At 36.8% G+C, this 26,555-nt stretch overlaps 1 protein-coding gene across 1 annotated transcript; it reads right to left on the bottom strand.

The window, feature by feature from the left end:
* Window positions 1-9,242: 9,242 nt before the first annotated feature.
* On the bottom strand, window positions 9,243-18,112 carry si:ch211-225p5.8 (sodium channel subunit beta-1). The gene is made up of 5 exons (XM_022662571.2): window positions 17,899-18,112; window positions 17,048-17,214; window positions 15,293-15,530; window positions 13,611-13,770; window positions 9,243-10,682 (listed from the first exon to the last, which is right to left on the bottom strand). Exons 1-5 carry the CDS (start codon window positions 17,948-17,950, stop codon window positions 10,637-10,639), a joined length of 663 nt encoding a protein of 220 aa, XP_022518292.2. The 5' UTR covers window positions 17,951-18,112; the 3' UTR covers window positions 9,243-10,636.
* Window positions 18,113-26,555: the final 8,443 nt, after the last annotated feature.

Below are 26,555 nucleotides of genomic sequence, written 5' to 3'. Positions count from 1 at the left end.
CTTCATTTATTTTTACTGAATCAATCCTTTCTTTTAGTAAATTTTACTCCATTTATTTTTACTGAATCAATCCTTTCTTTTAGTAAACTTTACTCCATTTATTTTTACTGAATCAATCCTTTCTTTTAGTAAATTTTACTCCATTTATTTTTACTGAATCAATCCTTTCTTTTAGTGAACTTTACTTATACAATATTATTATATATAATTTTAGTTAAAACACACAATCAAATATTTACATAATATCAAAGATTTATTTTGTAAATAGACCAAGTCTCACTGTGTCACATCTGGTGCTGTTAGCTCCTCTGTTTCTCACACACCCAGCTCTGACAGAGGTTCTCAGTCTAACAACTACATTACCCAGAACGCACCACCCGCTGACACGCACACACCCAGTCACACGTCACCTCACCTGCTCCAACCAGGAAGCCCCGAATATTAGTCTGGCACTATTTAAGGACACCTCTCACACACTTCTGTGCCGGGTATTGTTGGATTTTCCTCATTACTAAGCGTTACTCTCTATTGTCTCTGTTATCTTCGTGTATGACCTTGTTTTGTTTTTTCTCGACGCCGATTTTTGGATTATCTCTGATTGTGGATATTTTTGTGTATGACCTGGACTGTTTCACGTTTTTCGATTTTGGATTACCTCTGATGTTGGCCTGCTTGTGTTTGAACTCTGGACTGTATCTCACTCATGGTATGGTTATCCCTACGTTGCTTCTGTTTACCGGTGCTCTAACTTTGTTTGTACGACTACCCTTTTTTCTGCCTGCTATTTTAATAAACAACCCGTTTTACTGCATCTGCGAGTGTCTGTATTCTGTGCACACCATGACAGAATACCCGGCCTCTCTCGATCAGACAGCAGATGCGGATATGCTAAGATCAGGGTTGTTTAATCAAGGCAGATTGCTCGGTCAGCACCAGCAAACACTCGCCGGTGTGACCCACGCCGTTACTGAGTTAGCTAGCCAGCAAGCTAACCAGCAGCAGCAGCTCTCTAGCATTCTCGAGCACCTCAAGGGCTTAGCTGTAGCTAACGCTAGCCCTGTAGCTAACACTAGCATCATTAGCTCTCCTGTCTCCGGCTTTCAGGTGTGCAAGCCGGAGTATTTTGATGGTTCCCCGGAGAAATGCAGCGGATTTCTCTTACAATGCTCCGTATTTTTTAGTAACGCTTCTCCCGCCTCAGACAAAGCTAAGATCGGCTTTATTATTTCGAGGCTGTCTGGTAAAGCACTCGACTGGGCTACGGCGGTTTGGGACACCATTTCTGAAACCTGCTATGCGGAGTTTTTGACTTTGTTTCGAGCAGTTTTTGATCACTCACGCTACGGACAATCCTCTGGAGAGCTTCTACTGGCGTTAAAACAAGGTCAAAAAACTGTTGCTTCATATGCCACGGAGTTTCGCACTCTGGCAGCTGGCAGTGGCTGGAACAACGCTGCACTCATCTCTGTGTTCAAGAATGGACTTAACCCTGAAGTTTTGAAGGAGTTAGCATGCAAGGATGAATCCCTTACCTTGGATCAGCTGATTTCCCTCTCCATTCGGTTAGACCAGCTGCTCTCTCGCCAAACCAAGACCAACCTCCACGTACAACCCACTCCAGCAGAGCTACCTCACGCTTCATCAGACTCCACAGTGGAACCCATGGATGTTCAAAAGTCCAGATTATCTCCAGCGGAACGCCAACGCCGCATTCGGTTCCATCTTTGTCTCTACTGTGGAGAGGCTGGGCATCGCAAAGCTGCATGTGGTCTCCTGACCCGATCCGTGAAGGCTCCAGCCCTGGGAAAGCGCGTGGGGGGCTCTCCACGCGCTAACGTGGTACGTAATTCTATCTCTAATCACAAAGCTAAATGTTTTACGTTACCCGTTATTATCTCTTCACCCACTGGTATGTTCTGTGTCCCAGCGCTTGTAGATTCCGGGTCGGAGGGGAACTTCATCAGTTGGGACCTGGTCAAGGAACATGGCATCCCTACCCGTGACCTGCGCCGTCCCATTTCTATTCACGCTGTGGATGGGAAAACTGTACGCTCCAAGGCTATCACTCGTCAGACACTTCCCGTCGCTCTTCAAGCCAGCGCTCTGCATCACGAGGAACTGCCCCTGTTTGTGCTTCCCTGCTCTGAACACCCGGTGATTTTGGGCATGCCATGGCTCAAGTTTCATGATCCTGTGGTTTCCTGGACTGATGGTGATATTACGGTTTGGTCTCCCTCTTGTTATGAACATTGTTTAGCTCTTAATGAGTTAGCTTTACAGTCTACCTCGGTAGAAAGTCCTGACGCAGTAGATACTCCTGTTATCCCCTCTGAATACTCTGATTTTCTTGATGTCTTTAGCAAAGCCAATGCCACTAAATTGCCTCCACACCGTCCTTATGACTGTGCTATAGATCTAGTGGAGGGAGCTACGCTGCCCAAAGCTAGAGTCTATCCCCTCACCCTCGACGAAGAGAAGGCTATGGCAGACTATGTTGAGGAGGCACTCGCTCAGGGTTTCATCCGCCCGTCTAAATCTCCGGTTGGTTCAGGGTTCTTCTTTGTCAAGAAGAAAGACGGGGGGTTGAGACCCTGTATAGACTACCGTGGGCTTAATGACATAACTAAGAAATTTGCGTATCCGTTACCCCTCATACCCAGCGCTCTCGAGCAACTTCGTGAAGCTTCCTTTTTTACGAAATTAGACTTACGCAGCGCGTATAATTTAATTCGTATCCGTGAGGGTGACGAGTGGAAGACTGCCTTTACCACTACTAATGGGCACTACGAATATTTAGTGATGAGTTTCGGTCTCGCTAACGCCCCGGCAGTCTTCCAGTCATTCATGAATGACATATTTAGGGATATGATTGGGAAATACGTCGTTCTATTTATAGACGACATTCTGATTTATTCAGCTGATTTTGAGTCTCACGTGATCCACGTACGTTCCGTTCTCCAACGCTTACTGGAGAATAGCCTTTATGCCAAAGCAGAGAAATGCGAATTTCACCGTCAACAAGTCTCCTTTCTCGGCTATGTTATTAGCTCCCAAGGCGTCCTGATGGACGACACCAAAGTTTCAGCTGTCACTGACTGGCCCGTTCCGCAGTCTATTAAGGATCTCCAGCGCTTTTTAGGTTTCGCAAATTTCTATAGGCGATTTATCCGCAATTTCAGTGGTATAGCTGCCCCTCTTACTGCTCTGACCAAGAAAGCCACTAAGATCCTGAATTGGTCCCCCGAAGCTGAGCAAGCTTTTAATAAGCTTAAAACTGCATTTGTGTCCGCGCCTATACTAGCTCACCCTAAGCCCGAACTCCCGTTCGTTGTCGAGGTCGACGCTTCTGATACTGGGGTAGGGGCTGTTTTGTCACAGCGTAGTGGGTTTCCGCCTAAAATGCATCCCATAGCCTTCTTTTCACGAAAAATGTCTCCTGCGGAGCGCAACTACGGCATAGGGGATAGAGAGCTTCTTGCTGTCAAACTGGCTCTCGAAGAATGGCGTCACTGGCTGGAGGGGGCCGCGCACCCATTTACTGTTATCACTGATCACAAGAATCTCGAGTATTTACGCTCTGCCAAACGTCTTAATCCTCGCCAAGCTCGTTGGTCATTATTTTTCTCTAGATTCGATTTCTCTATTTCGTTTCGCCCTGGCAACCGTAACACTAAGGCAGACGCGCTATCCCGAGTCTATACTGCTCCGGATAGCGCATCTCAGTCTTCCGAACCTGAACGCATTCTTCCTCCGGCCGTCAAAATTGCAGCTATTCGCTGGGAATTAGATGATCTCATTCAACAGAGTGTAGCGCACTCACCGCCTCCTGAGGGGTGTCCCTCTCACAAAACTTTCGTTCCTGGACAATTTAGAAATCGTCTTATTAGCTGGGCTCACTCTGCTCTCACCTCGGGCCATCCCGGCGTTACGCGCACTCTGCAGCTAGTATCAGCTCGCTATTGGTGGGAAACCATGCGAGCTGACATACACGCTTTCATCTCCTCCTGTTCCGTTTGTGCTCAATGCAAAACCCCAAAAACCCTTCCAGCCGGTAAGCTTGTTCCTCTACCTGTACCAGAAAGACCCTGGTCTCACATAGCTGTAGATTTCGTCACCGATTTACCTGTCTCCGAGGGTTACACCACAGTACTCACTGTTGTGGATAGATTTTCCAGGGGGGTTAAGTTTATTCCTTTCTCTGCCCTGCCCACTGCACTTCAAACTGCACAAGCCATTTACACACACGTGTTTAGACATTATGGTATTCCAGAGGATATTCTCTCTGATCGGGGTCCTCAGTTTACTTCCAGGGTTTGGAAAGCATTTTTTGAACATTTGGGTGTTCATGTTAGTTTAACCTCAGGGTTCCATCCCACTAGTAACGGTCAATGTGAACGTGTTAATCAAGAATTAGGCAAGTTTCTCCGTCTGTACTGTTATAAGCACCCCTCTGACTGGTCTCAGTTCCTTATATGGGCTGAGATTGCGCAGAATTCTCTCACTAACTCCACTTCTGGTCTCACACCGTTTCAGTGCGTTCTGGGTTACCAACCTCCGTTAGCTCCGTGGACAGCCGTGTCCTCTGAGGTTCCTGCGGTGGACGACTGGATGAAGCGGAGCGAGCAGGTGTGGGAGGAAACTCACCAGCAGGTTTCGGAGGCGTTACGCAAATACAAGGAGCAGTCCGACAGACACCGAGGCAGTACCCCCCAGTATCAACCCGGGGATCGAGTGTGGTTATCCACCCGGGACTTGAGGTTTGAGGGGGAGTGCAGGAAACTTCTGCCTAAGTATATTGGGCCTTTCAAGGTTTTGTCTCAAATTAACGAAGTTACTTATAAGATTGAACTTCCAGCCCAGTATAGAGTCCATAATTCATTCCATGTATCTCTCCTGAAACCTCTTGTCCCAGGTCCACTCGCAGAGGGTCTTCCGGATGACGTACCGCCCGCGGCTGTGGAGGGGGAGGCTTCATCCACCTACGCGGTGAAAGAGGTGCTGGATTCTCGCAGGCGCGGCGGTGGGCTCCAGTATCTCATTGAGTGGGAGGGCTACGGCCCCGAGGAGCGCTCTTGGGTTGCTGCCAGTGATGTGCTGGATCCGGCTCTTTTGGCTGAATTTCATGCTAGTCATCCGGGCAAACCTGCTCCTAGACCCCGTGGGCGTCCCAAGCGCTCACTTTCCTCGTCGGTTCCGGTTCATCGGGGTTCCCAGCTCCGCAACCCCCGCCTGTCCGGCACCTCTGTGGCTACTCCTGTTCCTCCCGCCGGTACTCCCTGTCCGTCGGGTGGGCGTCGTCGTGGTCGTCCTCGTTCCGTTCCCGTTCCGACTCCCTCGGGGGGAGGTACTGTCACATCTGGTGCTGTTAGCTCCTCTGTTTCTCACACACCCAGCTCTGACAGAGGTTCTCAGTCTAACAACTACATTACCCAGAACGCACCACCCGCTGACACGCACACACCCAGTCACACGTCACCTCACCTGCTCCAACCAGGAAGCCCCGAATATTAGTCTGGCACTATTTAAGGACACCTCTCACACACTTCTGTGCCGGGTATTGTTGGATTTTCCTCATTACTAAGCGTTACTCTCTATTGTCTCTGTTATCTTCGTGTATGACCTTGTTTTGTTTTTTCTCGACGCCGATTTTTGGATTATCTCTGATTGTGGATATTTTTGTGTATGACCTGGACTGTTTCACGTTTTTCGATTTTGGATTACCTCTGATGTTGGCCTGCTTGTGTTTGAACTCTGGACTGTATCTCACTCATGGTATGGTTATCCCTACGTTGCTTCTGTTTACCGGTGCTCTAACTTTGTTTGTACGACTACCCTTTTTTCTGCCTGCTATTTTAATAAACAACCCGTTTTACTGCATCTGCGAGTGTCTGTATTCTGTGCACACCATGACACACTGTCTCAACACATGATGGCATATAATACATTATTTTTAGTTTACTAAACTACACTATACTATACTATACTTTAGTTTACTAAAAATAATGTATCACATGCCGTCCGTGTGTAGAGACAGTGTAATATGTGTGTTTTAACTAAAAATATTTACATTTCAGGAATTATAATATATTATGTATCATAAATTATTTAAGTAATATTGTATAAATTAAGTAATTGTAATTAGGCTATATTATATGCAGTTTACTAAAAGAAAGGATTGATTCAGTAAAAATAAATTGAGTAAAGTTTACTAAAAGAAAGGATTGATTCAGTAAAAATAAATTGAGTAAAGTTTACTAAAAGAAAGGATTGATTCAGTAAAAATAAATGAAGTAAAGTTTACTAAAAGAAAGGATTGACTGAAGTTCAGTTCACTTCTCTGTGTTGAAGTTAGTTATCTGAAATTAAATTTACTTAAAAAAAAGCAAATGCAGAAAGATGCGAAACTTTTTAGAGTAAATTTTACGCTTAATTTCTTTCAGTCTGAACCTAAACCTGACCTAATTGCAGAATAATGACCTGCTAATAGAACTTTGCTATTTCCTGTCATCATCATCATCATCGTCATCATCTACTGTCTTCCTGAAAATAATTTTAGAAGAAGAGCATGCACTGGATGGTAGCTTTTACATTTTTTTTGGACACAAAACACAAAAAAATCTCCAGTGGTTCTGAAACTGTGGTACGGGTACAATCGGTGGTACTCAAAGCATCACAGGGCGGTTCACTGACTAGATGAGCTCAGTGTTTTTTAGTTTAGTGTTTTACCTGTTAAAACCTGTATCTTCAGTCCCTCACTCTCAGAACTACAGTTTTATCATTATTAACATCAGTTTTACATTACATTACATTACATTACATTACATTACATTACATTACATTTGGCAGACGCTTTTGTCCAAAGCGACTTACAATATTGAAGTGCAAATAATAGAAGAGGTTAAGTACAAAAATAATAGAAGTTAAAAATAAAGCATCTATAGATAGGGCCTTAAGGAGGTCAGAGGGAAATAATGGGATAGAGGAGTAGAGAAGAGGAAGAAGGAGATGAGGTTAGAATTAGTTAGTTTGTTAGAGGTGTTAGGAGAGTTTTATTGGTCTGAGAGCAGGAGAGTCCCAACTCCGATTCCAAAACCAGAAACAGCAAATGGAAATTCAGGGGTGGCTGGGTGCGTTTTTTTGGGCTACTTTAAAACAATTTTAATGGTCAATTTTACCAAATTTTCTACCCAAAAGATCTGGAGGATTCAGACTCCCACATTTATAGTTTTCTATTGCTTATTATACACAGCATCCGGTACTGGCTGTAAGAAATGAACTCAGGTTAGAAATATTATTGATTTTAATTATAGATAATTATTGATTATCGATTTGACATTAATTTCTTCCGTGAATCGATGAATGATTGTATTGTACAACACTGACAGATTTCTGCTTAATATAAAATTTTATACAATAATATATTAAAGTGGGATTTTACTACTAATAAAATGTTCTGTAAGTAAAGTGCAGTCTTGTATTGGGAAATGAAATAATTGTAAATAATGTAAAAACTCAAATGTAATTAAAGTGCATAATTTAATAAATAAACATAATTAATTAACATGATGGTGCATGATGTAATTTTTCAGGTGTAATAATTGCACATTATAAATGCAATTAATGTAATAAACTGCTGAAAATGTAATAAAATCTTAATCTTATACCAGAAAAAGTTTTTTTTGCATGAAATGATGAAGTGATGAATTACATGATATATTCTTTATTACATTATAAATAATTGGGGGAAAAAAAAATATATATATATATATATATATTGTTTTTTCTTTTTTTTTTCTTTTTTTTTGTAATAAATAATAAATAATGTAGTAAAACAAATTTAAACTTGTAAATACTAAAAGTTAAAAGTAAAGATTTTTGGTGATTATGAATGAACCTCTGTTCATTCTCTCAATAAGCACAAACAAACATAACAATATAATAATAATAATAATAATAATAATACTTTATTTTTATATAGCGCTTTTCTAAAACCCAAAGACGCTTACAGTCATCATTTGTGAAAACAAATAGAAACATTACACAACAAGTGGTGACAGACAATCAACATAGTACGAGAACAGACAGCAGGGATAAGTGGTATAGTACATTAAACAGAGGGAAGGCCGTAGGCAAGAGAAAAGAGGTGAGTCTTGAGTGTAGATTTGAACAAGGAAAGAGAGGAGGATTGTTTGACCACAGATGGGAGAGAATTCCATAGTTGAGGAGCAAGTCTGGAAAAAGCCCGATCACCAAAGCCACGGAGTTTAGAGGCTGGGACTTTAAGAAGTCCAGCAGTAGCAGACCTAAGGGATCGAGATGGTCTGTAAGGAAGAAGAAGGTTTGACAGATAAGGAGGTGCAAGATTATTTAATGCCTTATAGGTAAGTAAGAGAATCTTGAATTGAATCCTGTATTTAACAGGGAGCCAGTGAAGATTTTGGAGAACAGGTGTAATGTGTTCATGGGTGCGAGTGTGAGTGAGTAAACGGGCAGCTGCGTTTTGTACCATCTGGAGTTTATGGATAGAGGAAGAACTAATGCCAGCGAGCAAGGAGTTACAGTAATCTAGTCTGCTGGAAATGAAAGCATGAAGGAGTATTTCAGCAGTGGACTGAGTAAGGGATCGTCGAATTTTAGCTATTCTGCGCAGATGAAAGAATGCAGTTTTCACCACAGAGTTGATGTGAGCTGTAAAAGAGAGAGTGGAATCTAGAAGAACGCCCAAATTTTGGACTTGGGTAGAGGGAGAGGATGAGCTCGGTCTTATTACTGTTTAGCATGAGAAAATTATCCTTCATCCAGTTCTGGATCGCAGAGAGACAGCTTTCTATATAATATATAATAAAAAGAGCAACAATGACCTGCTCCTTGCCAAATAGTGAACCCACAGCCATCTATATTGTTGCTCTTTCTACGTATTATATTCTACGTATGTGTTATAACTGATTAATAAAGATTTTTAATGATTATTAATGATTTTTAAGGCATTTACAACCTAATTAGTAACCATTAATAAACTAATTGTAAACCATTTATAAACCCTTTATACAGGTAGTCTTATTTTAAAGTGGTACCCTTTTTTCATCTGTTATTCTTGTGCTACACTACAGTAACACTACTTCTTAAATCCTCTCACACTTCTGTTACAATACTGCTACAATTCTGTAAGATTTGTCCCACTCAATATCAGAATTAGGTGGATTTGTCTCGCCCAAAAAAAATTATGCCACAGAAAAAGCAGAAATGTTCTTTAAAAATAAACTTTTATTTTGAAAGCATGCTAAAATCTGCACCCCGCCATGAAAAGCACAGCCTCTCAGAACGCGTTTCTAATTAACGTTAGCTAAAGCAGTTATCTCTGCTTTTATTGAGGAGACGTATGTGCGTATGTGCTCTCGAGAGAGGGTGCTTTTTATGGCGGGGGTGCATTATGGTGGCTTTACTATGGTGCTGAATTCAGAACCCCCGCCAGGAAAAGCACCACCTCTCTCGGGAGAGGCTGCCAGGAAGCCAGGAAGACAGTGGGTAGAGGGGGTGCTTTTCCCGGCGGGGGTGCTGAATTCGGCACAACACTGGCTTTACATGCGAAATCAGTGATGAATGAGCAATGAATCGCAACAATAATTAACAATACACTGCAATAAATGTAATAAAACTACTTTAGGATAACGTCTTGTTCTGACCACAGACTGGGAGGGTTTGGGTTATCTAACGATTATATTAACTGCTGCCAGAAATCTCTACAAAACATAAAATTACAAAACTTTAACATCACTGTTACTTTACTGTTACTAAACCTTAGTATTACTCTTACAAATACTGTTACAGTACTGCTCTAACACTGTTACTGTTACATTACTCTAATACATTCACAGTACATTTACATTACTGTTACAATAATGACTTTATAATTACAAGACACATGTTACAAATGTTACACACTTACAACACTGATTTAATGTCTTATCAAAATCAAAGCCATCAATAGTTTTTGACATATTGTTCACAGAAGTATTCTCAAAAATAATTCAGTATAGTAAAAGTTTAAAGAGCTGCATAAACATAACAGTCCGAGTTCTTTATACAGCTCTGAAAAAAATGATAATGATGATTTTCTTTGATTTTCCCAAATTAAAAGCCTCTGGAATATAATCAAGAGGAAGATGGATGATCACAAACCATCAAACCACCAAACTGAACTGCTTGAATTTTTGCACCAGGAGTAAAGCAGCATAAAGTTATCCAAAAGCAGTGTGTAAGACTGGTGGAGGAGGACATGATGCCAAGATGCATGAAAAAAAAAACTGTGATTAAAAACCAACCAGGATTATTCCACCAAATATTGATTATTGAACTTATTTCATGAACCATTTCTCATTTTCTGTAAATAAATGCTCTAAATGAGAATATTTTTATTTGTAATTTGGGAGAAATGTTGTCTGTAGTTTATAGAATAAAACAACAATGTTCATTTTACTCAAACATAAACCTATAAATAGCAAAATCAGAGAAACTGATTCAGAAACTGAAGTGCTCTCTTCATTTTTACAGAGCTGTATATATATATATACTGTATATATTTACCCCTCACTATTATATATCATCACTATTATCACAGTAATGATGACAGCAGAGCTCACTCCAGATGCACCCCGTCACACCCGTCCTTCGGGTCAATCAGCCTGAAACACAAGAGCAGAGTGATGTCATCAAGCTCAATCAGAGCCAATCAGAGAGAGCGTTCAGAGAAACAGGTATAATCAGTGAACAGCAGATGATTTTACTAAATTGTTCTGTATAAGTGGAAAACACTAAACTGAATCTGTTACACTGTAAAAAACTAAATCTAAGCAAGTAATTTTTTTTTAATTTAAGGCAATAAATCTTATTTTCTTCTCTGATAAAACTTTTTTTTTTATCTTACTAAGCATTGTGTAAATGTTAGATTATTTTACTTATTTTAGGGATAATTATCTTAATCATTTTTACTTAGAATCTGTACATTATTTTAAGTAATTTGAACTAAAAATAATATGTGTCCAAAAACGGCGACTTTTTTGCTTGAGTTAGATGTTATTTCACTCATTTTGAGTGTCAGGGTTTGACCCAGGCAGAGAGACGTGGAGGCGGACGTATTCACAGGTAGGGCGAATTTATTAAATAAACATACATATATATATAAACAAATAAACAAGTAAACAAGAAACAAAGAAAAAACAAGAAACAGAGGCGAGCTAAAACTAACAAACAAACAAGAGGTACTAAAGATAAACAAACGGGGAGACTATAAAACTAGGCAGGATAAACTAAAACAGGGCAAGGGAATAAACTAGGGAAAACACAGGGAACTAGAAAATAACAGAATAAACAGGAAGATAAATATAAACTACAAACAAATAGGGAGGCTGACAAAAACAAACGAGGAAAACAATAAGGAACTAAACTAGATAGATAATAACTAACAAACAAAGCGGGAGTAGATAAACAAAGAAATAAACTAATAACTAAAGCTAGACAGGACAAGGGAGTAGACAAGAAACTAAACAGAGCTAAGAACTTAAACAGGGAATAACTACTAAACTAGGAACAAAATAACAAGGGAAGAGAGTTAAAGGCTACGAGGAACAAGGAAACACTAAGAATCTAAGAAACGCAGAGAAAGAGACAAACAACAGGAGACAGTGCAAAGACCGACAGAGGACAGGTGACAGAGGAAAGCTATTTAACTAAACAGGAAACACACTGGGAGTGGAAACACCTGGGGAAGGGGTGGAGCTACAAATGAGACATGAGGTAATGGAAAATCACAGGCAGAACACAGGGGCACGGGTCACGTGGGACAACACAGGCACGAGGACAGACAGGAAACAGGGTCAGGCGTGACATTGAGACTTTTTGTAAGAAATCTTGCTAAGAAAATTTTGCTTACTCTATTGGCAGATTTATTTTGCTTAGTATACATATATTTATCTTAATTTGCATATATTTTGTCTAGTTTTTGCAGTGTAACTGGCAGTTTTAAGGAAACTAACTGTAAAATAAAAGGTTTTTTTTATTAACCCTCCTGTTATCTTCATTTATAAAGAACAGCAATACTGTTCTGGGGTCAGTTTGAGCCGGTTCATGTCTAATTATCCAAAAGATGATCTGAAACAAAAAATATATACTTTACTCTAAATATTAACTCCATTACTAATTATTCTATCAATATTTAGTGCAATACTGTTCCTCACCTCTAACACAATCTTAAGAAACAAGTGTTAAAATCTCATTTCAAGGCAACAAATCTTAATGTTTTAATCTCATAAAACTTGTTGTATCACTAAGCTCTGGAGTGTAAGTGTATGTATTTTAGAATGTACGCTCTTATTTAGTCTTACTTGGAATTTGTACCTTGTTTTAAGTAATTTGAACACTAAATAATAAGCACAGTAAAAAAGTTATTCTGCATCTTGTGTGCACATTTTAGGACAGCAAGATTTCAAGATTTCTGCTTGATTTAAGTCTTAATTCACTTATTTACATATATTTTGTTGAGTTTTGCCAATTAATTTTTTTGCAGCGCAGGCAATGCTTCAATTAGGATAATTCACTCTTTTTTTTTTTAATCAAATGTAATGTTTCACTACTTTATCGCTTTTGAAAGACCAACATATAATAAAACACAATAGTTTTACATTGAACATTAAAACATAACATTGCAATTTAGTTTTAGTTTTTGCAGGGGTGGTTGCAAATATGTGAGATGAACCATTTTCATATTATACAGCTCTGTAAAAAAAAAAATGAAGAGATCACTTCAGTTTCTGAATCGGTTTCTCTGATTTTGCTATTTATAGGTTTATATTTGAGTAAAATGAACATTGTTGTTTTATTCTATAAACTACAGACAACATTTCTCCCAAATTCCAAATAAAAATATTCTCATTTAGAGCATTTATTTACAGAAAATGAGAAAAAGAGGCAGAGCTTTCAGACCTCAAATAATGCAAAGAAAACAAGTTCATATTCATAAAGTTTTAAGAGTTCAGAAATAATCAATATTTAGTGGAATAACCCTGGTTGGTTTTTAATCACAGTTTTTTTCATGCATCTTGGCATCATGTTCTCCTCCACCAGTCTTACACACTGCTTTTGGATAACTTTATGCTGCTTTACTCCTGGTGTAAAAATTCAAGCAGTTCAGTTTGGTGGTTTGATGGCTTGTGATCATCCATCTTCCTCTTGATTATATTCCAGAGGTTTTCAGTTTGCTAAAATCAAAGAAACTCATAGTTTTTAAAGTCTCTTATTTTTTTTTTATCAGAGCTGTATATTGATGACAAAAAAATCTTTTAAACTCGTAACATAACAGGAGGGTTAAAAGAGTTTAACTATTTCTGTTTATGGTTATGTGATTACTGAATATATAAAAAAAAAACATGCAAGAAAATAAGTGTAAAACACAGTAATTATCTGTCATCCCTGCTTACCGTAATTTTCTCCTGCTGTATTTCATAATTTTCAAAGTTTTTAACAACAGTTTGTTCCCATGATGCTTTGGGTATATATAGAGATTAGAGGGAATATAGAGATTAGTATATCAGTGTAAGAGCGAATATGGGTCGTACTGGTTCCTCTCGCGCAGGGCTTTCCGGGCCTCTCGCGCCTCGTTCTCGGCGTAGATCTTCTTATAGCAGTAGATCAGAACCCCGAACATCCACAGCTGCAGAAACACGATCAGTACGTACATCATGATCTCAGAGATCACCGCCGTCAGCTCACGATTCGCTGAAACAACAACAACATCAAAAACACATTTATGTATATTTTTTTATATATTTCAGCTGCACTACATATATACTTGTAGTTGTATAATAATTACAGTCTTTATTCTACTATGTGTTTCTCTACTAATACTTTATTATTATCCTTCTTTATTAAACTTATTTCATTAATAGTATAGAATGTGTTCTTTGTGCATTTAAAGGTGTCATTTGATAACAGTTTGATTTGCTGGTTTATGTAAAAACGAACAGACATTTTCCTAAATTTGATGTATTTTTACTCCAAAATGCTACAGTAAAACCACTTAGAACTTTTGTGATCAATAGTAGTGAATGGGTTCTTCTAGGATTTAATGGTTTCATTTGATAATAATTTAATTTGCTGGTTTTATAGGACTTCAAAATCTGGTTTATATAAAAACAAATAGACACTTTTCCTAAGTTTAACATCCATTTACTCCAAAATGCTACAGTAAAATCACTTAAAACTTTTATGATCAATAGTATTAAAAGGTTTCTTCTAGGATTGAATGGTGTTATTAAAGAACAGTTTAATTTGCTGGTTTTATAGGACTTCAAAATCTGGTTTATGTAAAAACGATTAGACACTTTTTTCTAAGTTTAACGTCAATTTATTCCAAAATGCTACAGTAGAATCACTTAGAACTTTTATGATCAATAGTAGTGAATAGGTTATTCTAGGATTTAATAGTGTCATTTAATAACAGTTTAATTTGCTGGTTTAATAGGACTCAAAGAATCTGGTTTATGTAAAAACTTTTCCAGAGTTTGATGTCTATTTACTCCAAAATGCTACAGTAATTTTATTATGAACTTTTATAATTAATAGTAGTAAAAGGTCTATTTTAGGATTTAATGGTTTCATTTGATAATAGTTTGATTTGCTGGTTTTATATGACTTTAAAATCTGGTTTATATAAAAAGGAATAGACACTGTTCATAAGTTTAACATTAATTTACTCCAAAATGCTACAGTAAAATCAGTTAAAACTTTTATGTTCAAAAGTAGTGAAAGTATTCTTCTAGGATTTAATAGTGTAATTTTATAACAGTTTGATTTGCTTGTTTTATAAGACTCCAAAATCTGGTTTATGTAAAAACGATTTGACACTTTTCCTAAGTTTAACATCCATTTACTCCAAAATGCTACAGTAATATTATTTAGAACTTTTATGTTCAATAGTAGTGAAAGGGTTCTTCTAGGATTTAATAGTGTCATTTAATAACAATTTGATTTACTGATTTTATAGGACTCCAAAATCTGCTTTATGCAAGAGCAAATAGACAGTAGTTAATTGACTGTGGTCTGTATAAATGGCAATTAAAAAATCTTAAACCTTGAATACAAGTTTCAGTGCTTCAACTTTCACCTTTCATCTTTTTCTCCAGCAAATATGTTACTATTGTATTGATTTTATTTTTCTTACTATTACAGTGATGATTTTTCACAAGCCTGAATCAGTGTTAAATTAAGCAAAACCTTCGTTCAGTGGTAAAGCTCTCACCTTCAGCCACCACGCTGAGCTCCACCGTCCTCCTGATCTCCACCTTGTGTTCCCCCACCGTGAGGAACAGCGTTCTCCGGATCACGCACTCGTACGTTCCCGAGTCGTTAAACGTGACGTTGTGGATGAAGATGGCTCCGATCTGAATGTCCGCCGTTCTCTTCGTCCCCTGCCACTCCAGACGCTCCTCAAACTGCTTGTCCATGATGATGGAGATCGGATGCTCATAATTAAAGATCTGGAGGAGAGAGAGATCGATCAATCAATCAATCAATTAATCAATCAATCAATTAATCAATCAACCTTTATTTTGACTCGGATGTACATTGAGGGCAACCCTCATTTTTTTAATGTAGCCGAGCTAAATTTAACTAAATAAAAGCTCAATTTAATTATTTTAAAATAACAGTAAATAAAATATAAAAATAGAATTAGAATAAAATAAACAATATATAATTAGAATAAAGCTAGCTTCAATTGATAAAAAATCAAGATCAATAGAATATAACAATTAGTTGAAATTAGCTAAAAATAACTTTTACATAATATAATAAAAATACAAAAAGCAATAATAATAATAATAAAAATAATAGTAATAATAATAAATGAAAATCAAAATAAGTTAAAAAGCAATAATACAAAACTATTAAGAAAATAATAATAAAAAATAAGGAAACAAATAAAAAGGAAATAAAAAAGTAAAGGAAGAACTAAAATAAGAAATAAAAGTTAAGAATAAATAAGATTAAGTAAAACAGGTACAGGCGGTCTGAAGGTGGTTAGATACACGGACACATGCCATGTTAGGTCATGTTAAGTGATATAAAAGCACTTTTTAAATAAAGATTTTATTTATTAAAGGAAAAAAAACCCTAGTGAAAAAAGTAGATTAAAGTAGAGTATTAAAGCATTATTGTGCTAAAATGCACTAAAGTAATCAGTATATTTAAAGAGTGCTAAAATAGAACAACTTCTTTTCTGTACTTATTATACTTTAATTACAGTATAAAAATAGTACAAAAGTCTTAATTAAATTGTGCTTAAAAATGTACTTAATTGTACTAAAATGGAACTATTTTAAATATACTTAAGTAACATTTAAATATTTAAGCTACTTCATGTATATAACCACAAACTCTCATGATAGTTTAGAGGAGAGAATTCGGGTTACAAGAATTTAATAAAAGATTAAACATAAAACATGATTATAATGATGATTCATTGTTATTATGAAGTTAATAAAGGTGAGGATATACAGAATGTCCTGCCTCTTTATTTTTCTACAAAACATACTGAAAATGTACTGAAAACATACTGAAAACATACTGAAAACGTACTGAAAACATACTGAAAACGTACTGAAAACGTACTGAAAACATACTGAAAACATACTGAAAACATACTGAAAACGTACCAAACCGTGGGGTTAATACTGAGGAGTGAACCGAAACGTGAATTTTCTTTAAAGTTAGACCCCTACTATATATAGGTATATGTGTATAGTATAGGATGGCATGGATGGATTAGTGCCGGATGCAGTTCTTGAGGTGGAAGGTTGTTTCCGGTTGAGAGTACGCTGTGCGCTATTGGCTGCCTCTTCTTACGGTGGATGGATGCGTGTTGAGTATGAATGGTTGTGTATAAAAACGTGAAAGCGTAAAGCATCCTAGGGTTTCAAGAAAGGTGCTAAATAAGTGTAACTTCATTCATTCATATTTTTGGGTGTATAGTGTATCGAGTGTGATTGACACTCACGTGGACGGAGTCATTAAGCCCAGATGGTGTGAAGTACCAGTCCACCGACGCCTCGGCCACCACCTCCTCCCTCTGCTTACAGGAAATACAGCCCAACAGAAACCTCTGACCCGCCACCGCCTCCGTCATAGAGTCCACCTCCGCACAGCCGGCATCACACCGAGAGACTAAACACACACGGTACCAGTAACAAGATACAATAGTGAAGTGATTCTGTATCTACTGTAACTGTAGATTAATTACAGAGCAGTACGGGTACAACAGATTACAGTGCTGGTGATTCTGTATCTACTGTAACTGTAGATTAATTACAGAGCAGTACGGGTACAACAGATTACGGTGCTGGTGATTCTGTATCTACTGTAACTGTAGAATAATTACAGAGCAGTACGGGTACAACAGATTACGGTGCTGGTGATTCTGTATCTACTGTAACTGTAGATTAATTACAGAGCAGTACGGGTACAACAGATTACAGTGCTGGTGATTCTGTATCTACTGTAACTGTAGATTAATTACAGAGCAGTACGGGTACAACAGATTACAGTGTTGGTGATTCTGTATCTACTGTAACTGTAGATTAACCCTTATATAAACTAAAAATAAGTAATCTGAGGGCAATCTGTTACATTTGAAGGATCGAGACGAATTCTGGCAGGGAGGCAGAATTCAGCACAACACCTGTAAAGGAAAGTTTTCGAACTGGAAACCTTCTAAAAAGCAATCAGAGTTGAGTATAGGCAGACATGATGCAGTGTGAAACCGAAACTAAACGTACAGAATTTAATTTATCACACACATAAAGCTCAGTTTGGAGTAAAACATTCAAAAAAAGTATGAAGAAATCTTACCGCACATGAAAAACAGGCAGAACGCCAAAACTGATCCAATTTTCAGCCACATTTTTAGAAGAATTGCTCCAAAACAGATTGTTATGTCATATTTTCTCACGCTTTAGTTCCTTTTCAGCTGTTTCGCTAATAAACTATAGGAAAGTTCTGGTTAAATCCGGCTCAGGTTTAGTTGTGAGGTTGAGCTTCAGGCCGGGTCGTGTTGAGGGGCTAAATTTAGGCCGTGTGAAAATCCTGGTGTCTTAATCTGAAACCACTCCCCCCTCCCCAAACCCTGCAGTCCGAGACGCAATCCGAGCCGAGGGTCCAGCATTAAAGAGACCAATCCACATAACAAACAACATCCAGTAGACGTTTACATTTTTTTTCTTCTTCATACTTGTTTTTTCGTACTTGCATATGTTTATTTCTTTAATTTTGTATACATTTGAAATATATATATATATATATATAGAGAGAGTATGTACATGTTTTATTTTTATTTTTGTGTGAATGCACAGTATAATTATAGGCACAAATGAGGATCTAAATAAAATAAACAAATAGACGTTTAATTTTGATTGCATTGCATTTTTTTTTTGTTAAACCAACTCCCCAGCTAACAGAAAACGTTAAAAGAATGTTTAGCAACGTCTTGAAAAGGTTTCAAGAAAAGTCAGATTGTAACAACAATAGAAACAAAGTTCCAGGAAGGTTCTGAAAACATGTGACGTAATAACGGTTTGCATCACAACGTTATTATATTATTATATTCTGGCCCCAAGTGACGTTGCACAGATGTTACTACAATGTTTAAAATGTCAAATAAAAACGTTCTAAGAACATCAGGAAAACTTGACGAACTGAATGTTCTAAGAATTATTCTAATTATTGTAATGTTCATCAAACGTTCTACAAAACCACTTTCCAAGCTAACAGAAAACGTTAGAAGAACGTTAAGCAATGTCTTAAATTGGATGCAAGGAGGTTAGCAATTAGCAGGTTTACAATTAGTTTATTAATGGTTACTAATTAGGTTGTAAATGCATTACAAATCATTAATAATCAGTTATAACACATATGTAGAAAAAGCAACAAAGACCTGTTGTTTGCCAAATAGTGAACCCACAGCCATCTATATTGTTGGCCTTTCTAATTATGTGTTATAACTGATTATTAATGATTTATAAGGCATTTACAACCTAATTAGTAACCATTAATAAACTAATTGTAACCCATTTATAAACCCTTTATAAAGGTAGTCTTATTTTAAAGTGGTTCCAAACGTTTCTCACATATCGTTCCCAGCTAGACAAATACTTTATTAACATTATTGTAGCATAAAAAAAATGTCCCACAACAAAAAAATGTAATATTGCTGTTAATAGTGTAGTTGAAGTAATATTATAAGGATGTTTAAAAATGTAAATTAAAAGTGTTCTAAAAACATTAGGAAAACCTGACAGATTGAACATTCTAAGAACATTACTGTAATGTTCATAAAGTGTTCTACTAAACCACATAAACAGCTAACAAATGGGTAGAAGGAGAGGAATTGCAGTCTGCAGTGTCATCACGTGACTGAGTGTAATTACATGCAATCACCACTAGGTGTAGATATTACAAAACAGTAGAGCACTTACTGTAAACCTGTAAATCAGCCATTACATTAAGGCCCAATCCCATTTTACCCCCTGGCTTTACCACTTACCCCTACCCTTTTGATTTTCGAGGGTAACCCTTCCTCTTAGAACAGAGTTATAAGGGTTTGGGGTGAAATCCTCCCCTTCTAATCTGAAGATCTTTATATTCTTTTCAGTCCTGTTACCCAAACTCATGTGATTTTTAAAAAGCATGTTTAAAAGCAAGTCCACTAATTCCTTTTATTTTCTCTCAAGAAAGTCTTTATTTTAAAGAAATGGTTGAATATGTTTGAATAATAAAAAATATTCCTCCTGTTACTGGAACTCACTCCTGTTACTGGAACTCAATCCTGTAACTGGAACTCACTCCTGTTACTGGAACTCAATCCTGTAACTGGAACTCACTCCTGTTACTGGAACTCAATCCTGTAACTGGAACTCACTCCTGTAACTGGAACTCAATCCTGTAACTGGAACTCACTCCTGTTACTGGAACTCACTCCTGTTACTGGAACTCACTACTGTTACTGGAACTCACTCCTGTAACTGGAACTCACTCCTGTAACTGGAACTCACTCCTGTTACTGGAACTCACTCCTGTAACTGGAACTCACTCCTGTAACTGGAACTCACTCCTGTTACTGGAACTCACTACTGTTACTGGAACTCACTCCTGTAACTGGAACTCACTCCTGTAACTGGAACTCACTCCTGTTACTGGAACTCACTACTGTTACTGGAACTCACTCCTGTAACTGGAACTCACTCCTGTAACTGGAACTCACTCCTGTAACTGGAACTCACTCCTGTAACTGGAACTCACTCCTGTTACTGGAACTCAATCCTGTAACTGGAACTCACTCCTGTAACTGGAATTCACTACTGTTACTGGAACTCACTCCTGTAACTGGAACTCACTCCTGTAACTGGAACTCACTCCTGTTACTGGAACTCAATCCTGTAACTGGAACTCACTCCTGTAACTGGAACTCACTCCTGTTACTGGAACTCACTCCTGTAACTGGAACTCACTCCTGTAACTGGAACTCACTCCTGTTACTGGAACTCAATCCTGTAACTGGAACTCACTCCTGTTACTGGAACTCACTCCTGTAACTGGAACTCACTCCTGTAACTGGAACTCACTCCTGTAACTGGAACTCACTACTGTTACTGGAAAACTTTTTATGTTTTGAGTATCAGGACTGAAAGTAACAGGAATGAGTTTTTAGCATAGAATTAGCAAAAACATGAAAAATAGCTCAATGGTGGCTATGCTAACAGCATGAGGACACTGAGCACATTCTAGTGATTTTCCCAAAATAAACCACTAAGATGTGAGAATTAATTTAGGTAACAGGACTGAGTGTTGAGATTGAGCTACTCATTCATCTTTTCAAAATAGGGTCAAATATACAGAAAAAAAAAAAACTAATGAGGGAAATTTTTGAGAAATTTGTTGTTCCCATGATCTTCAGAAGAACAAGCTGATGATGTCACTTCCTGTTGTAGATGTGACTTCCTGTGGTAGAATGTTACAGATGTTTCAGACGATCAGGGTAATGTGTTACAGTGTCGGTAACAGGACTGAGTGAAACCACAACAACAGGGACACAACTAAAATGTGTATTTTTTTTAACTTATACAATATAGATTTATTATGAAAAATATATATACATTTTAAAGCAGAGATGGGATTTGAAGTGACACAACACAATGCAAAAATATACATCTCTGAATGATTTTAATATTTATATTTGATTTTAAAGTTTATAGTTAGAGAGTGGGGGGCAGGTAGCAAATGCTATTTTTTCAGTGTTCTAAGTAGTTTTTTTATTATTTTTTTCAATTAGGTATGTTACTTTTACAATTAGGGCAATGTACAAGACATTATTCTTAATAATAAAATGTATTTTAAACTTATTTTGTGTGCACATTTATACATGTAATTCCCTAGGGATTCCATAAATCATGTTCAGTTTCAGAAGAAACAATACAGATTTTAACTGTGTAAATCTGCAGTTTTGCTGTTTTTCAGGTTTTGCTTTACTGAGCATCCAGCAGATGTTGGAGTTGCAGACAGCTGCTTTTAATAACAGCTATTTTTTATGTAAAAGGAAGTAAAACTATTCAAAACTGAAACAGAGAGTTCCTGTGTTCCTCAGAAACATGACCCTGTGGAAACTGTACCCAGAACTGTATAAGGAAATAAATACTGAAATATATTTAAATATGAGCTCTGATCTGCACAGTGCAGATTTACATAGCAGTAAAACAACCAGAATATATTTTATATTTATAATCTCTGCTGGATTTTCTCAGTCAGTTTTATGAGGTAGAGTCACCTGGAATTCAGGCTTTCAGTTAACAGCTGTGCTGAACTCATCAAGAGTTAATTACTTGAATGTCTTGTCTCTTAATAAAGTGTTTGAGAGCATCAGTTAAAGTAAAGTAGTGAAGAGGTAGAGTTACAGGTATACAGTGAATAGTGAATATTTCAGTAATGTTCGAATCCAGGTTATGCGAAGCGAGAACTACTCAGTTACCGCAAAGACCATCAAAAACATTTTGATGATAAAACTGGCTCTCATCAGGATAACGGAATATTTTGTGATGTCACGGAATGTTGGGTATGACATGTTCTGTGATGTCACGGAAAGTTCTGTGATGTCACGGAAAGTTCTGTGATGTCACGGAATGTTTTGTGATGTCTCTTCTGATGGTCTCTCATTTGTTGTATTGTTTCATTTTAGTGTTTTTTCATTAAAATGTTCTGTATTGTATTTTAATACTAAACTCATCGTGTTGCACATCTCTGCTGGATTTTCTCAGTCAGTTTTATGAGGTAGAATCTCCTGGAATTCAGGCTTTCAGTTAACAGCTGTGCTGAACTCATCAAGAGTTAATTACTTGAATTTCTTGTCTCTTAATAAAGTGTTTGAGAGCATCAGTTAAAGTAAAGTAGTGAAGAGGTAGAGTTACAGGTATACAGTGAATAGTGAATATTTGAGTAATGTTCTAATCCAGATTATGAGAAGCAACAAATACTCAACTAAATACAGAAAAAAATACTTTAAGAAAAAATGAAGGTCAGTCAAGCAGAAAAAAATGACCATCAAAAATTGTATAGTGATGGAACTGGCACTCATCAGTACCACCCCAGGAAAAATGGAAGTGCAAGAGTTTCCTCTGTTGTACAGGATAGGTTAATCAGAGTGGTAACTCTGAAACCGCCTCAGAAACCGCAATAATAATAATAATAATAATAATAATAATAATAATAATAATAATATATACAAAAACAAATGAATTAAAATTATAGTAGAATAATAATACAATCAAAACCAGACAGATAAAAATAAAATCTCATGAAAAGCTAGAAAAAAAAATAATATAATAATAAGTTAATGATAAAATCAGGACGAAATCATAAAATGTATATAATTATAAAAAAATAATAAGAAGGATCTAATTGAAAGCTAGACAAATAAGAATAAGGTCTAATTAAAAGTGAATGTAAAAATATATATGTTTTAAGCTTTTCTTAAACAATAACAGCAAAGGTTGCTTGCCAAATATTTATCATTTAAAATGAAGATTATACTTTTTATGTGATTTAATCTGAGTTTAAATAAAGTTAAACAGTGTTTATATGAAATGTAATAATGACATGATGCTGTGACAATTTTTTTGTTAGTATTATTTAACTTTTACTTATTTTTTTAAGTCCTTCTTTTTTATTGTTTTTAGTATTTAGTGTATTTCAATTTTTTTTTGTGTGTTAAGTTTTTTTTCTTTTAACCTTTGAATTTCTTACCTATGATTTAATGCTTCCTACTCTTAAACTTTTACCTTTATCTTATTTAGTTTATATACCTTATTTTATAAAATCATGTTTTCTTCATGTATTGGCTCAACTACAGTTTTGATGAAGACCACTTTCAATGTACTTTGAGTATAAATAAAGTTTGATCGGTTGATTGATTGATTAATTGATACATACAGTGTTTATATGAAATCTAATTATGTCATAATGCTGTTACACAATTTTAGTTAATTTTTATTATTATTGTTATTTTTATTTTTAAGATGAGTTTTAAGGTAATGTTTTAGCTACGTTTTTACCTTTCCTTATTCCTTTTTTTCTTTTCTTTTTTTCTTTTTAGCTTATTTATATTTTGTGTTAAGTTAGTTTTATTTATTAATCAGTTGCCTTTTCATTTTTATTTGTTTTTGGTTCCTACTTTTAAACTTATACTTTTATTGTATTTTATAATATTTTATTTTCTCATTTGACAATCCTTTCTTTATGTATTGGCTCAGCTACAATTTAAATAAGGACCACTTTTAATGTGTTCTGAGTTTAAATAAAGTTTGATTGATTGATTGATTGGTTGATTGATTGATTAGTTAGTTGTTACACAGTGTTTATATTTGTAATTGTAATGATCAGGTCAATGCTGTTACACTAAATTAGGCACTTTATATTGATATTGATCGGAGCTAATTACAGTAGAGTATCAGTACCGTATTGATCCCGATGCTCCGCTGGGTTCTGATGTGTGTACAGATGGATATATGGTGAGGTTATATCGAGTGAGCGGGTCTGAAAGCTGAACGCTGTTCTGCAGGGCTGTGTTTGGTTATCAGTGACCTGCTGCTCAGCTCTCAGTGTCAGTTTGTCCAGTCTTGAGCTCAAGGCCAGAATAACAGAAACAAGGTTACTAAAGCAGGATTACGTCCGTTTTCCACTCCCTGCACTGATACAGGACGTGGGCTGTGATGTCACTGAGGACATCCAGAGAGACTGGAGAACATTACTGTAGAGCTTATCATCACATTCCAGCAGAATCACAATCAGCACATCTCTGAGATTCACAGTGTGAAACACTTTCTAAAAGATTCTGACTTTATTCAGACTCATTATAAAAAGTGTTTTTTTCTTTTTTCTGTAATCACCTGTTAAACAATAGAAGAAGAAAAAGTAGAGGTGTCTCGTCTAAATCTTTATATATATAGTAGGGGTGTCACGATTATCTAAATCCTCGATTCGATTTTATTTCTGATTTTAGGGTCACGATTCGATTAGATTCTCGATTTTTCTTTTTTTTTTTTTTTTTTACAGCAGAGAGGCCTATGCCAGTTTTAGATTAGTCTATGATCAGTTATTGGTTTGATTCATCAAATTTACAATATCTTATTTCAAAAGGTGGGCTTGATATAAGTGATGCAAAGTGATACAAGTGATCTGTAATACACCACATTAGGCACTGATGGTCAAATTTAAATAATTTAATTAAGATATATATGTAATGCCATCTAGTGGCTTTTTTTGGTAGCAGCAGTGTGCACTATTAAAACAGCAATGTGCAACATAACAAAATAAATAATACAAAAATACAGGCACAATCATGTACAAAATAATAGAACAATTAGAGACTTTAAGTGTCTGGTTAGCAGCAGCAGGGAGGACATGAGGCAGACGTAAACGCAGGTAATATATTTATTTACATAGACAATAAACAAAAACTAAACTTAAGACAAGATACATGAAGAGAAAGAACTACAGGAACTAACATAAAAAACTACAAAACAGAAAATAAAGAAACAGCAACCTGACGGCGTGAAACACAAAGACATGAGACAAGACCAGGACGTGACATTAAGACTTTTTCAGTCCCTGAGAATGTTTTTTTCTTTAATAAATATATATTATATATTTTATATATATATATATTATATATATTATATATAACTATATCTGAGAGAAAGATGCTTCTTAAGGTACCAGAACAATTAACATATATGAGGCTAGACAAAACAACTGTTATTTTTATATTTTCAAGTTTTTCTTTAAGAACATGAGAATGTCCACATTCTCTGGTGAAAGGGCTGCTCTTTCAGCAGTCACAATGTCTGCAATGTACGGCATTTGCGTAGCGCACGTGTTTGCGTAGCTTAGAGGGAGGGATTAATGATCCAATTTTTGACTTCGAGGCTCGAGACCATGACATGATTTCGATCATTTTCAATGAAATATCGAAATCGTGACACCCCTAATATATATATATAATCTATAAATAACCAATAATCCATAACGAATCACGAACAAAATCGATACAATGGGATTAGTTTCTCAGGGGGTTCTGGGGTAATTTTCTCTTTTATGGGGGTTTTATCCGTGATTTTATTCCCGTCCAGAACAATCATGTACGTGTTTTTCTCAGACGTCCTCTGAGATAAAAATTACAGGATGAATTATCTGCTGTTTTTCTCTGAACTCCGTGCTCCTCCGGTAATTTTATTCCCGTCCGGACGGACATCTCTGAGTTTCGTCTCCTCACGTTTAATAAAATAGCTATTTGTCCACTGCTGTGCACCGTAATTACACTGTGGGTGTGCCACGGTTTGCACGGAGATCCACGTAAAAACACAACAGCAAGTGGAAATGGAGGAGCTACTGTCATGTGACTGAGAAAGCCTAAAACTTACTGGTCCTCTTTCCAGTTTTTTCAATTTCAGTTCGGATTTAAAAGTTTTATTACTGATAAAGTGATGAAGTGTGAAATATTTTTCACAGACGTCTCCCTGAAAAACGAATACAGTCTAGATAGAACCTGCGTTTTTTTATTGTTTTCACTGTGTAAGCACCTCTCAGGGTTCAAAACATGTCCTGGCAGGTTCTAGATAGGACCCTATGCACTAAACGTCACTAACAGGTAACACCTGTTCTAGTCTTAGCTCAAGTGCACACTATCTGAGTGTTCTAGATAGGACCCTATGCACTAACCGATTTAAGTCAGAACCCCATACTACCCCCCCCCCCCCCCCCGGTGTTGTACTCAGAACTCAAGCGCGCGCACGCACGCACGCGGACCCTGAACCTTGAGTACTGACGTCAAATTTCAGGAACGCCAGGGATTCTCGCGCATGCCCCAACCTGAGCACGCGCCTGTTTTCCTTGTAGCGGCTCCCACGTGCCCATGTTTATATATTTAGCCCCGCGGGCGCGTGCTCAGATGGTGCGCGAGCTCC

This window comes from Astyanax mexicanus, chromosome 1, assembly GCF_023375975.1.
Source record: "Astyanax mexicanus isolate ESR-SI-001 chromosome 1, AstMex3_surface, whole genome shotgun sequence".
Classification (NCBI taxonomy): Eukaryota; Metazoa; Chordata; class Actinopteri; order Characiformes; family Acestrorhamphidae; genus Astyanax; species Astyanax mexicanus.
This window is presented reverse-complemented; position numbering and strand designations above follow the sequence as displayed.